Source organism: Ctenopharyngodon idella, chromosome 10 (assembly GCF_019924925.1).
Source record: "Ctenopharyngodon idella isolate HZGC_01 chromosome 10, HZGC01, whole genome shotgun sequence".
NCBI classification, from domain to species: Eukaryota; Metazoa; Chordata; class Actinopteri; order Cypriniformes; family Xenocyprididae; genus Ctenopharyngodon; species Ctenopharyngodon idella.
The window spans coordinates 17062437-17076131 of NC_067229.1; the positions used below are offsets into that span (position 1 = coordinate 17062437).

The 13695-nt window shown below is 34.9% G+C and overlaps 1 protein-coding gene and 1 long non-coding RNA gene across 4 annotated transcripts in view; one reads left to right on the plus strand and one right to left on the minus strand.

The window, feature by feature from the left end:
- rbm20 (RNA binding motif protein 20) overlaps window positions 1-13695 on the minus strand; it is a 72549-nt gene that overhangs the window by 7729 nt on the left and 51125 nt on the right. For all 3 annotated transcript variants that reach the window (XM_051907830.1, XM_051907831.1, XM_051907832.1), the window contains 4 exons: window positions 5883-6026; window positions 5195-5326; window positions 5039-5118; window positions 113-734 (listed from right to left, as the gene is read on the minus strand). In XM_051907830.1, the coding sequence (XP_051763790.1) occupies window positions 113-734; window positions 5039-5118; window positions 5195-5326; window positions 5883-6026 (978 nt within the window). The remainder of the gene's footprint in view (window positions 1-112; window positions 735-5038; window positions 5119-5194; window positions 5327-5882; window positions 6027-13695) is intronic.
- Window positions 519-13392, plus strand: LOC127520060 (uncharacterized). The gene is made up of 4 exons (XR_007932010.1): window positions 519-726; window positions 3572-3685; window positions 5799-6028; window positions 12564-13392. It is a non-coding gene; the product is annotated as an uncharacterized LOC127520060 (long non-coding RNA).

The window sequence follows — 13695 nt, forward strand, 5'->3', positions numbered from 1 at the left end:
ATATTCTTAACTAAAAATGTGTGATTCAGTTGAAACATTATAAACAGTTTAATTATATTACAGTTGGTCTTCAAATAAACCCTAATGAAGATGTGAAATGTGTAGGACATGCCTGATTTTCGGACTCTTTCTCCTCCTTATCTTGTTTCCGGCTCGACCTCTTGCTGCGTCCTCTGTCTTCAGCTATCCGGTTGGAGCTTGTGTCGTCCATCACGTCTGACTCTGAGTGTCGAGGCCTGTGATAGTCGCCACCTTCCCTTCTCTTAGTTTTCCCTTCATGTCTCGGATGTTGCGGCCTGCTCAGTTTATCAGTCTTGTAAAGTGAGTCTTTCTTGTAAAAGTCATCTATAGAGTGGTAGGAGGAGAAGGAGGAACCCTGAGGACTTCCGCGGGGGTACCAGTCCCTGCCCCGCTCGTCCCCGGGCCCCATACGAGGGCTGATCCGGTCCCCGGTTTTAAAGTACAATTTCCTGCGCTCGGACAGCCACCCGTTGGCTCTCTCCTCTTCATCATTCCTCCAATCGTCTCTCTCACTGGGGTCCTCGTCGCCACGGGAATGGGATGTCCAGTCCCAAGAGGCCCGGCGGGGCCCCATGCCGTTGCTCCAGTCAGGCCGACAGGACGGCCCCAGTGGACTGTGAGCAGAACTACATGAAGTGAAGCTCGGACTGTGGGAGCGCGGACTCAGAGAACGACTGACAGGGCTACGAGATCTTGCACGTTCTGGTAGGTACCTACACAAACCAGCAGCAGTTTTGAGACAATGATGAAGAAAAAGAAAATTCTTAAAATATTTTAAAAAACACAAATGTACACTTTCTTGGTTTTATATTAGGATGACTAGACATTCCTGTTTTCCGGGGACAGTCCCGGGTTATGGTGTCCTGACCTAGAAATGTCCCCGTTTAACAGCACATTCAAAACACCGCAAATACACAGGAAAAAAAGCCCAACCATCATAGCCTGCTGGTTACCAGCAATCGTGTAGTGATAATTTTCACCAACAGAGGGGGCTGCTAGCTACATTTATTTACTTAGTCGCACGACGCTATTTCAGCCATGAAGAACTAAACCTGGTCGAGAGCAGTCATCAGAGCTCTATTATTTATCATCAGTTGACAAAAGAGACACCGTTATCAGTTTGAAGGTAGTTACATACTAGCTAGTCATGTTAAAGTAAAGCTGTTTGTATGTACTATATAACAGGGTCTGGGATAGTTTTGTACACAATTTTACATTAACAAAAAAAAAAAAAATATATATATATATATATATATATATATATATATATATATATACACACACAGGTGCTGGTCATATAATTAGAATATCATCAAAAAGTTCATTTTTTTATTATAAATTATTTTTAAAAATGAAACTTTCATATATTCTAGATTCCCTACATGTAAAGTAAAACATTTCAAAAGTTTTTTTTTAAAATTTTGATGATTAGAGCGTACAGTCTATGAAAGTCCAAAATCCAGTATTTCAAAATATTAGAATATTTCCTAAGACCAATCAAAAAATGGATTTGCAAAACAGAAAAGTTCAAGTTCTTTAAAGTATGTTCTTTTGTGCACTCAATACTTGATCGGCAGGACATATTACAGCAAATGATTTGCTCCTAGCACAAATTACTGCATCAGTGAAGTGTGGCATGGAAGTGATCAGCCTGTGGCACTGCTGAGGCACTATTGAGCCTTCAGATCATCTGTATATTGTTGGATCGACTGTTTCTCATCTTTCTCTTGAAAATATCCCATAGATTCAGGTCAGGCATATTGGCTGGCCAATAAAGCACAGTAATATCATGGTCAGCAAACCACTTGGAAGTGGTTTTTGCACTGTGGGCAGATGCTAAAGTCCTGCTGGAAAAGGAAATCAGCATCTCCATAAAGCTTGTCAGCAGATGGAAGCATAAAGTGCTCCAAAATCTCCTGGAAGATGGCTGCATTGACTTTGCACTTGATAAAACACAATGGACCAACACCAGCAGACGTCACGGCCCCCCCAAATCATTATTGACTTCAGAAACTTCACACTAGACTTAAAGCAGCTTGGATTCTGTGCCTCTCCAGTCTTCCTTCAGACTCTGGGACCATGATTTCAACATGAAATGCAAAATTTACTTTTATCTGAAAAGAGGACTTTCGACCACTGTTCACTGTCCAGTTCTTTTTCTCCTTAGCCCAGGTAAGATGCTTCTGACGTTGTCTCTGGTTCAGAAGTGGCTTGGTAGTCCTTTTCCTGAAGATGTCTGAGTGTGGTGACTCTTGATGCGCTGACTCCGGCTTCATTCTACTCATTGTGAAGCTCTCCCAAGTGTTTGAATCGGCTTTACTTGACAGTATTCTCAAGCTTGCGGTCATCCCTGTTGCTTGTGCACCTTTGCCTACCCAATTTCTTCCTTCCAGTCAACTTTGCATTTAATATGCTTTGATACATCACTCTGTAAACAGCCACCCCATTCAGTAATGACCTTCTGTGACTTACTCTCTTTGTGGAGGGTGTCAATGATTGTCTCCTGGACCATTACCAAGTCAGCAGTCTTCCCCATTAGTGTGGTTTCAAAGAACAAGAGATACCCGGAATTTATACTGTAGGGATGGTCATTTAATGAAACTCAAATGTAAATATTCTAATATTTTGAGATACTGAATTTTGGACTTTCATTAGCTGTACGCTCTAATCAACAAATTAAAAAAAAAAAACTTTTGAAATGTTTTACTTTACATGTAGGGAATCTAGAATATATGAAAGTTTCATTTTTTAAAATAATTTACAATAAAAAAAATGAACTTTTTCACGATATTCTAATTATATGACCAGCACCTGTATATATATATATATATATATATAAGTTCACAAATCTTTCTATACCACATTGGAGATAATCGATTTTTTAATCGTTGGAGATAAATAATCAACTGAACAATTACACTTTCATTGATTACATTTGAGTATAAAATGCAAAATAATAAGCCCAATTAGAGATAGTAAAGTTCCATTTCCAAAAGCACACTTGAAAAGTTGTGATTACTGTATACAGTAGCCTATATATTTAGTTTGTGATAATGAAAATATGAAATACAATTAGAAAATGTTAAAATATTTGTTAAATACATTTACTTATTAGTTTTTTTGGTAACACTTTACAATAAGGTTCATTAGTTAAACATTAGTTAATGTATTAACTAACATGAACCATGAGCAATACATTTGTTACAGTATTTACTAATCTTCGTTAACGTTAGTTAATGAAAATACAGTTGTTCATTGTTTGTTCATGTTAGTTCACAGTGCATTAACTAATGTTAAGATTTTAATAATGTATTAGTAAATGTTGAAATTAACATTAACAAAGATTAATAAATGCTGTATAAGTGCAGTTCATTATTAGTTCATGTTAACTAATGTAGTTAACTAATGTTAACTAATGAACCTTATTGTAAAGTGTTACCCTTTTTTTTTTTACTGTAATGTCATGTCATTTTTTGTTATAATACTGTTTTCATTTGTTTGCTATTTACAATGCTTACTATTTTTCTTTTCTTTTCTTTTTTTTGAATAGGCTTTATGCCGAACATCACATGAACAAACGGGAAAACAGGTCTCATTGCATCCACTTGTTGGAGAAAGTGTTAACAGCAGTATGATCTGACAGTTGCAGTTATGGACTTTTAAGGTAATCCGATGGCGTTTTATTCCATTTTAATGTTAGTGAAAAACTTTTAGATATCAGTCTGTATATGCGATGGACATCGGTTATGCTCATCTTTGCTCACTCCTGAGCACAACCGGAAGTGATGAAGAACCGGTTTTACAGAATACAGAAGTTTGTTGCACATAAACCCCATTGTCTTTAAACCAGTTGATAATTATTAATTACAAAAAGTAAAAGAAAAACTTGTACTGTCCCCATTTTTTTAATTCATAGATAATAACAAATGAGATTTCAATGTTTTGACAACTAAACTAGTAAATGTCCCGGGTATCCATTTCAGAAATCACCTTATTTTATATGGTTTTGCCTCAAACTCCTAATCACTGATTATTTAGTAAGATAGTTGTTAAGTTTAGGTTTTGGGTAGGTTTAAGGATGTAGAATATGGTCATGCAGAATAAGGCACTAATATCTGCTTTATAAGTACTAATAAACAGCCAATATCATAGTAATATGCATGCTAATAAGCAACTAGTTAATAGTGAGAATCGGACCCTAAACTAAAGTGTTACCAAAAAAATCAATATATTTTAAGGTAAATGTTTTTTTTTAAACAAATATCGTTAATTATTAATTCATTAATATCATTAAATATTCTGAGATGAACCACATTAAATTTTACAGTCTGAACCAACCTTGCCTTGTCATAAAAAGATCAAAGTAGATATTTTAAGCAACTTAATTTTTCAATAATTAATCAAAATCAGCATATAAATTACCACACTTTTTAGACAAAATGTAATAATGAATAAAATTCTACAGTAAAAACAGAAGTTTAAATATTCAATATTATATTTATTCCATAATTTAATGTAAAAAAAAAAAAATCTAACATTTAAAAATGCAATTTTAGCGAATGAATCTATATCACAATCTAAAGACTCAAACAGTCAGGGGTCTGCAGGGGTCCTCTCTATGATGTCATTTCCTTTTTAACGTTTTTCTTTTCTGCATGTTGGTTGCACCACATGACTTGAATTTGGAGGACAAAAGTTTTTCAAATTTAAATAAGCAGTGAAGCTGTTTTTTTTTATTATTATAATAAAACAAACAATATATGTGTGATAAATAATAAATAATAATAGAAGATTATTAACTACTTTCCAAGAATTTCATTATTTTTTTCTTCATTATGATATCAGGAGAGTTGCAGTTAATTTTGAATGTTGAATTTTAATTAATTAGAAATTAAACCTTGCTCTTGATAGAAAAGATGTATTCACGTCATTGTGACCCAAAAAAAAGTCCCAAAAAAGTCCCAAAAAATGACCCAAAAAAAGTCCCCATAAAAATGTGTCCTGATGTCATTCTCACCTGTCAGTCTCCTGCATCTCATCTCGCTCTCTCTGAGAATTGATGTCTTGGATTATAGAATCAACATCTTTACCTGGTTTCTGGATCAGAAAGCAAAACACTCAGAGTTGGATTTGTTCAAGTCATATGATTATGATGAGCCAAGATGACACATACCTTCAACTGCAGCTCCTTGTATCTCTTAGACATGCGGATCAGGAGTTTCTGTCCGTTGATTGTGGCCGGCTGCAGCTGGTAGTACTGCACCATAGCCTGAGCCGCCTCCACGTATGCCATTTCAAGAAAAGCCTGACAGAAAGCATGCATGAAACATAAAATGTGTCAAATGTATTCCAAACAGATCTTTTAAGATATACTTTTTAATTACTTAATAAATCCTCTAGACATTTACAAGATCAATTCAATGCTAGGCATTTCAGGCACATGTCAAACTTGGCACTGGACCCAGAATGTGATCCAGTTGGTACTAACAGCACCAATCAAAAAGTCAATCAAATGTGATTAATGAATCGAGGTGATGGAGACATCATTGGTGTCAGGGTTTAAATGTACGAAGATAAAGTACATAAAGTGCTTGCCTAAATCTATTTCTGCAGTACTCCTCCAGCGTGGCACTATTTACGACAAACTGTATCACAGCTTGCAAAAATTTAAAGTCACAATGAAATCAAAATAGACATTTCTTATTTTTTATGGAATATTGTAGTATTTATTATAATGTTTTTTCTTGAATGAAAATAACTTCCCCTCCCTCTTGCAGTGACATCTCTTCTCTGATGATGTGTTTACTGGTGTGAGGGCGGAGCAACCTGTCACTCACATGAGATCTAAGGCTGAATTATACCTGATGCGTCGAGCGCATGAGGATGTAGTTGGTCACTTTGCCGAAGGGCAGCCCCAAGTTGATGACATCATTCTCCGTGCAGCTGCCCTCTGGGAGGTTACAGATATGGACGACACGCCCCGGACATGCCTTACGCTGAAGAAACTGTGAGTGAACAATGAAACATACAGTCCTGAGATTAGTCCACATTCTATATCACACTTTTTTTTGTCTTGCAAATTGTTTACATCTGTTGGAAATGTTTAAGAGCATTTGAATATATCAATGAAATATATGTGAACATATAAGATATTTGTGACTAGCAGATGAGTTAATGTGTGATCTTTGTATACCTGAAACAGTTTTTTAAAAATCCATATGGCCCCTTACTAATGCCCCCGACTGGTGCTGAAATACAACTCTGACCTCTAACCTTCATGTATCAGCTGAGGGTCCTCATGTACATTAACATACTACATTATTAGGTTGTAATTTATGATTTAAAAGCATAAGCGAAAACTTGAGCGATATCAATGTGGGATATAATAAATGTCTCATAAAAATTACCCCATGTTTTAATTTCTTCTTTGAAATGAAATAGCATTCTCTAAAAATAAAATCCACATTATAAAATAAAAAAATATAAAATATAAATACATTTTAAAAATAATAAAATTTGTAAAAAAAAAAAAAATAGAAATTTAGGTAATCAATATTACATTTGTTTCATATATTAAATAACTACAGAACGTCTCTAAAATGTAAACCTGCAATTTTATTATACCATATTATTATACCATAATTTAAAGACTCCAGAAGGGATCTAAAATGTAAAAAATGCTTAAAAAATTGTATCAGATTAATTTAAGATTTTCTTCAGCTCACCGAGGCTGCATTTATTTGATCAAAAATACAGTAAAAACTCTAATATTGTGAAATATTATTACTATTTAATATAACTTTTCTATTTTAATATATTTTAAAATGTAATTTATCCAGTCTTCAGTGTCACATGATCCTTCAGAAATCATTATAATATGCTGATTTGCTGCTCATTAAACATTTACTATTATCAATGTTGAAAACAGTTGTGCTGCTTAACATTTTTGTGGAAAAAAGAACATTTACAGCATTTAAAAAATTTACTGATGCCAAACTTTTACAGTAGTATAAATTTTACTTTGAAATAAAATGTACATAAATAATCTACATTATGCTCTTTACATTCTACTAACAAAAAAAATAAAAAAATAAATTCACATTATCTTTGTATGTATAGCACAATCTGAATACTCGAAAAATGCAAATTATAATGTAAAACTTAATAATTAAAAATGTCAAATTATTATTATGTTACATTTTACGACAGTAATATAAGCTATAGTACGGAGGGATGTATACAGGGTGTTTGATTGACAGCAGCAAGTGTGAGGAGCGCTCTGCCCACATCAGCGCTGGGTCAGAGACCAGGGTCAGTGTTTACACTGCAATGTACACACCATAGGAAGATTGTTATAGTAGAAGTACTATAGAGATCTACAGAGTGCGTGAGAACCGATTAATTATCATGACTGCCGATCGTGAGAATGAAAGTAGTGAAACTTGTGAAGTTCCTGTTTGTCCCTGTAAATGATTCAACCATCATACTCAGACCGGATCTCAAAGCAGAGCCAAAAAGGCCCTGAATGTGACAACCACTTGTGAATTCAAAGCCTTAAATCAATGTTAATCTAGACACGGTTGATTTCTGGGTTTGTCTGCAGCTGGCTGCTGACCGAATCTAACAGTTTGAACAGAGCTTGTGATAATTCTATGAATGGCTACCTGCCAGACTTTCCCTTTGCCCAAATGTGTCAAAAAGGTCACATTAGGTCTATCCCCATAAACACATACCAAAATAGACCCCCAAACAGGCTGTTTATGCCTCTGCTATATGCTATATAAATCAGAATGTAACTCTGAATGGCTTCTATGTGCCGGGATAGTAAAATGCAACACCAGTGTATTGGAGTTCATTCAGCTCATTGTGGGCAGTGAAAGCTCGAGGTTCTGGCAATGATCAAGGTGATTATGTTGAAATGCTGGGTGAAACATAACTGGCATTGCAGTGAAACCCTGAGGGTTGTGGCTGCTGCTGATTGGCTAGCAAGGACTGCCCTCAAAAGAATTTTTTTATGACTGGTCTACCAAAGCATCTGAAATTCAAAGTATAAAATGTGCTTGTTTGCAGAGATGGGCAGAATTTCAAGGTCAGTGTCATTAAAGAGAGAGAGAGAGATGCAAAAATAATAACTTCTTCAAACAGGTTTCCTCCAAACACCTCCTTCCATCTGTCATTGGTTGGCCAAACAGATAGCTCTGCCCCAAAGTCTCGCCATTAGTCGAGTCAGTGTTGCCATGCTGGGCTGGTCGGGAATCTCAAATAAATCAAGCAATGTTTTGAAAGCATTGCAGTATAGACAGTGGCTACAAAGCCACATTTTAACATGAAATTATGGCTTAAAGTTGCCTCCGCATATTAAGTTTTATTTTAGTATCGAGACACTATTATAGATTTTATTAATATTTTTAATTATATATTTTCTGTTTTCATTTTAATTTTAAAGTTTTAGTAATTTTGCTCTGTGTCATTTTTGTTGTGTGTGTACATCAAGTAAAACTAAATGAAAGTGAGAAGAGTTGCCTTGTCAACTAGCTAAAATAAAATAAGTCTGAATATTTCTAATGTTTCATTTCAGTTAACCTTTATTTTATTTCAAGTAACAAAAATGCTTTGGTAACACTACAATAAGGGTAGACCGCCTTCCGTATTCAATTTACGAAAAAAGCGTAACTGACGCAGCGGTCTGGTGGAAGCTAGATTTTTTACTTTGTATCTTTTAAATATGGATATTTTTCTTACACAAATGCATCGCTTCGCTTCAGAAGGCCTTTATTAACCCCCCAGAGCCGCGTGGAGTACGTTTATGATGGATGGATGCACTTTCTTGAGCTCCATACTCGTTGGTCCCATTCACTGCCATTATAAAGCTTGGATGCGTCAGGATATTTATTAATATAACTCTGATTGTGTTCATCAGAAAGAAAGTCATATACACCTAGGATGGCTTGAGGTACCCCCATGAGTAAATCTTGGGGTAATTTTCATTTTAAAGTGAACTAATCCTTTAATAATTTTTTTTGGTCCATTTTAACACCCGAAAAGTTACCCACTTCAGCTTTGAAAATAAATTCCAGCACAAATGCTGCAACGGATGAGCGAATTGCAGATGAACAAAAAATGTCAAGGATGTTTTTTCAAGTATCTCAATCCTTAAACGCATACCTCGGGTCCTACGCGACCCAGGATATCATTTACTACCCACCCCCTCATTCATTTTTAAAGTTAGACATCAACCTTCTTAGTATTCCTCAATCTATTCATTATAAACAATATAACAAGAAAAATAAAATTATAAAAGAATGTCTGATTTTTGTACAGAGTGTATAGGGTCGCTAGTGACCCAAGGTGTGTAATAGTGTTATTTTAAGATTTTTAGCATGGTAATGGATATGACAATGTTAATGTATTTGATCTTGGCAGAATACATCTGCTACGCTGCTGTTGAATTGCTGTTGCTGTAGATTATTGCTGTTGTTGTATATTATTGCTGCTGCTGCAGAGCAAGTACAGGAACTTGCTACTGCCAATACATACGCAGATACGCTGCTGCGAGTAAGACATAGTGCTGCTGCACAAATAGCATATATCAGTAACCCATAGCAGATCTATACAGGTGGAGCTGGTGGATGCTATAGTTAATGTAACCAGCTATTTAAATGTGTGAGCAACAAACTCATTGGCTGCAGAAGTGACATGGACCAATCAGCTTGTGTCAAGTAGTTAATGCTGTAATTATCATCAGCTTGTGTTAAGGACCCATCGGCCTGCGCCATCTAGAGTTTCATGACTGAACTATTTATTTTTGTTTTCTGCACAACAATTGAATCTTTGATGAATGATCACACGTGAAATGATGACGTGAATGTTCACTCATAGTTACCGCAGGCATAAAACAAAAGAATACACAAATATCATCAGCAAAACTTGAAATGGCTTTGTAGATTTACTGCAGAGCAAGTATATGCAATAAAATATGTCACTGTCACTTGATAGTGGATCTGGTGAAGAAGCTGTCAGCGATCAAAATATTGATTTTGAAGATGTCGAAAATGATAGTTTTGAGAATATGTTTGAGAGCGAATATGAGCCAGAAGCTGAATGTACGGAGGAAATGAGCTTTGACGATGACAGTGACGATCAGTTCAAATTGAACCATTGAACAAGTTCCAAAAGGTAATGAAATATGCTTTATGTTATTATTTTGTAATTGTTATTAAAATATCAAGAGAGTTTTATACTATTTTTATACTATACTATTTATACAGTTAGAGAGCCATCCGTCTTAGATATAGATCTAAGGATCTATAGCAGGGGTCTCCAAACTCGGTCCTGGAGGGCCACTGTCCTGCAGAGTTTAGCTCCAACTTGCCTCAACACACCTGCCTGAAAGTTTCTAGTATGCCTAATTAGACCAGGATTAGCTGCTTCAGGTGTGTTTAACTGGGATTGGAGCTAAACTCTGCAGGACAGTTGCCCTCCAGGACCGAGTTTGGAGACCCCTGATCTATAGGGTGGTTAAGGACCCAAAATTTGTAATAATGCCAACAAAATAAACTGGCATATTTCCATCAAAGAGAGAAACCCATTGATGTTGCAATATGTAACTTTTATGATGTGTAAAATGGCAATGAAGTTTCCACGAAGCATCAAGCATCATAATGGTTTGAAAAACATTTCTGCCTATGCCAAGATCTCTCACTGGTTTGTTATAAAAAATATGTATTGGTGATCTGATTACATCTTTGACGTAACTGTAACAGATTGCAGTGGAATATGTAGTGCATAATGTCAACTGAGACAATGACACAATGAGATTTGTCATGAGCACATCATAAATTAGGAAAACGAAATACAATCTCTTTGGAGATCTAGTGATGACCGGCACCATATCATGCTACAAATGCATTCACATCTGTTTGCTTGTCTAAGAGGGTTTAAACTGCTTTACACAAGCCCTGAAACAGGTTAATCTGAAACCTATAGCATGCACTTTCTGGATTTCATAGATCTCCTGGCATTCCTCCCGTCAGGAAGCCTTTATCCCCAAGGATCAGGTTACGATTCTTTGGGCTGAAATTGAATTCCCAGCCTCAGAGCCCACAAAGAATCCTGGAACAGCACACATATCTTGATTACTTGGCCAGACAGTTTGATCTGTTGATACTGAAAATACGACATCCTTTCTTTTTGTACTGATTTTTTTTTTTTAACTGAAAATGGATCCTTTTACACGATAAGCTGAAAACTAAAAGAGTATTTAAAGTATCGCCGACGTACAGCTGCGTTATAACAGGTGGGTTTTATAGGAGCTAACATTAGCCTATGCCTTCACCTCTCCAGTGGACTAAATCATAAATAACTTGGCTAAAAAGACCACCATAAAGAATCTTTGTGCAAGTGCATAAAATACCATCCTGCACAGGACATGGTTTCAATTATAGGTGGTAGACATTTGTGCAAGGTCAGAGCATCTAATCCAAAACAATGCTTCAAGCCGTCCATATGTGAGGATCCATCAGTCACACTCAGGACACGCAAACAGCCGCCTGTCTGAGCGCTACTCACATTACTATGCTACATGCAAACAATGAATGAGCATGAGAGAAGAAATGAAAAATAGACTGTCAGAAGATAAGCCGATGACAAGAGTAATGTAGGAGAAATTCCTTATAACAAAAAATGAAATATATATTTAAATTATAATATAATATAATATAATAAAAAAATGTCTGTAATTGTATCCACAGTAATAATCCATTATAATATGTACCAATAATAGTTACGTTACCGTTCAAAAGTTGTGGGTCAGTGAGATTTTTTTTTAAAGAGAAATTAATACTTTTGTTCAGCACTTTTGCCTTAAATTGATCAAAAGTGCCAGTAAAGACTTTCAAATGGTTACAAAATATTTCTATATCAAATAAATACTGTTCTTTTGAACTTTCTATTCATTAAAGAATCCTGAAAAAAAAATGTATCACAGTTTCCACAAAAAATATGAAGCAATTTTTTTTTTTTTTTTTTTTAACATTGATAATAATAAATGTTTCTTGAGCAGCAAATCAGCATATTATAATGATTTCTGAAGGATCATGTGAGACTGAAGACTGAAGTAATGATGCTGAAAATTCAGCTTTGCATGACAGGAATAAATTACACTTTTAAATATATTAAAATAGAAAACAGTTATTTTAAATCGTAATAATATTTCACAATATTGCTGTTTTTGCTGTATTTTTGGTCAAATAAATGTGACCTTGGTAAGACTTTCGAATAGTAGTGTACATCTTCAAAGAGTAAAATGCATTAAACACATTAAATACATGATCATTTTTTGTGTGTAATAATTCATTGCACTAGTCCAAGAACACTTATTATTAACCAAGTAATTATTAAACATGCTGTTACCAATGATAATGTAAATTGTGATTATAAGGCACGTAAGTCATAATGCTTTTTTATCCACAAATGCTGTAACAGTGATTCGCTCTTGGTAACTTGCTTTCTGTTTCTGTTTATCTCTGTCTCTTCTCACACAGTTTAGAGTCCTTGACCTCAAAATGGCCCTGCTTTGGTTTGCTACACTGAACTCTGAGACTTTTTTTTTTTTTAAGTGAGAGAATAAAAAATTAATGAATGAATCTGAAATGAATTTTAAAATTGTAAGATTATTTAAAAAAGATACTGTTCATTTGTAACATTTGCTAATTACAACAAAATACAGTGCAAGAACTACATTCTGACTCTGATGTACAGTATGAGATTCAAATTAGTTGCCCGTCTACTAAAAAAATCGTTTACCATCAGATTTTTTTTGCTAGAAAGCCAATCAAAAAATAGTTTTCTCTTTTTGTCCTAAATTTAAGTGGTGAGATTTTCTTGCCATTGTGTGACCAAAATACAAATCATGAAATAATGTCTGGTCTCAGCTGAATTTTACTGATAGACTGGATATGTTGCTACACTGGGTTAAAAACAACCCAAGTTGAAAATGGACAAACCCATTGGTGGGTTAAATGTTTGCCCAACGTGCTGGGTAGTTTTATTTAACTCAACTATTGTCGAAAAATTACTATATGGATGGCTTAAAATGAACCCAACATAGGTTGGAAATTAAAAATCAGACACATAATTACTAGAGGCAACAATAATAATCTAAAGGTGAACATTTATTAATAAGCAATTTAATAAACGTTTATTGTTTCATTATTATTCATTAAACATATTAATAAATGTTCATTTATTAAACAAGTTAATAAATATTAATGTCCAACATACTTTTGGTTCATTTTAAGCAAGCAATAATGTATGATAATGTGATAATGTATAATACTGTTTATGAAATAAAACTTTATGTTTTGTGCTTTGTATTATGAGTGGTAGATTTTTTTTAATCACACAGCACTGGCAAGTCTGGCAAAAAGTTAATTTTGGAGCCTGATCACACAGCTAAATAAAGTCCCTGGACAACAAAAACAAGTGTTCAGCTTTTACATGGAACCAGATCTGTCTAGCCTGGTGCATTCCCACCTCATTACAACAACAGAGCAAAATGTGATCGGCCTCTGTTCATTTAGCTGAAAAGAACGTTTGCAGAGCAGTATATTCACAACTCCTATCTATGCGACTGAACCACACTTACACATTAAACTCTTTACTTCAAAGCAGTGA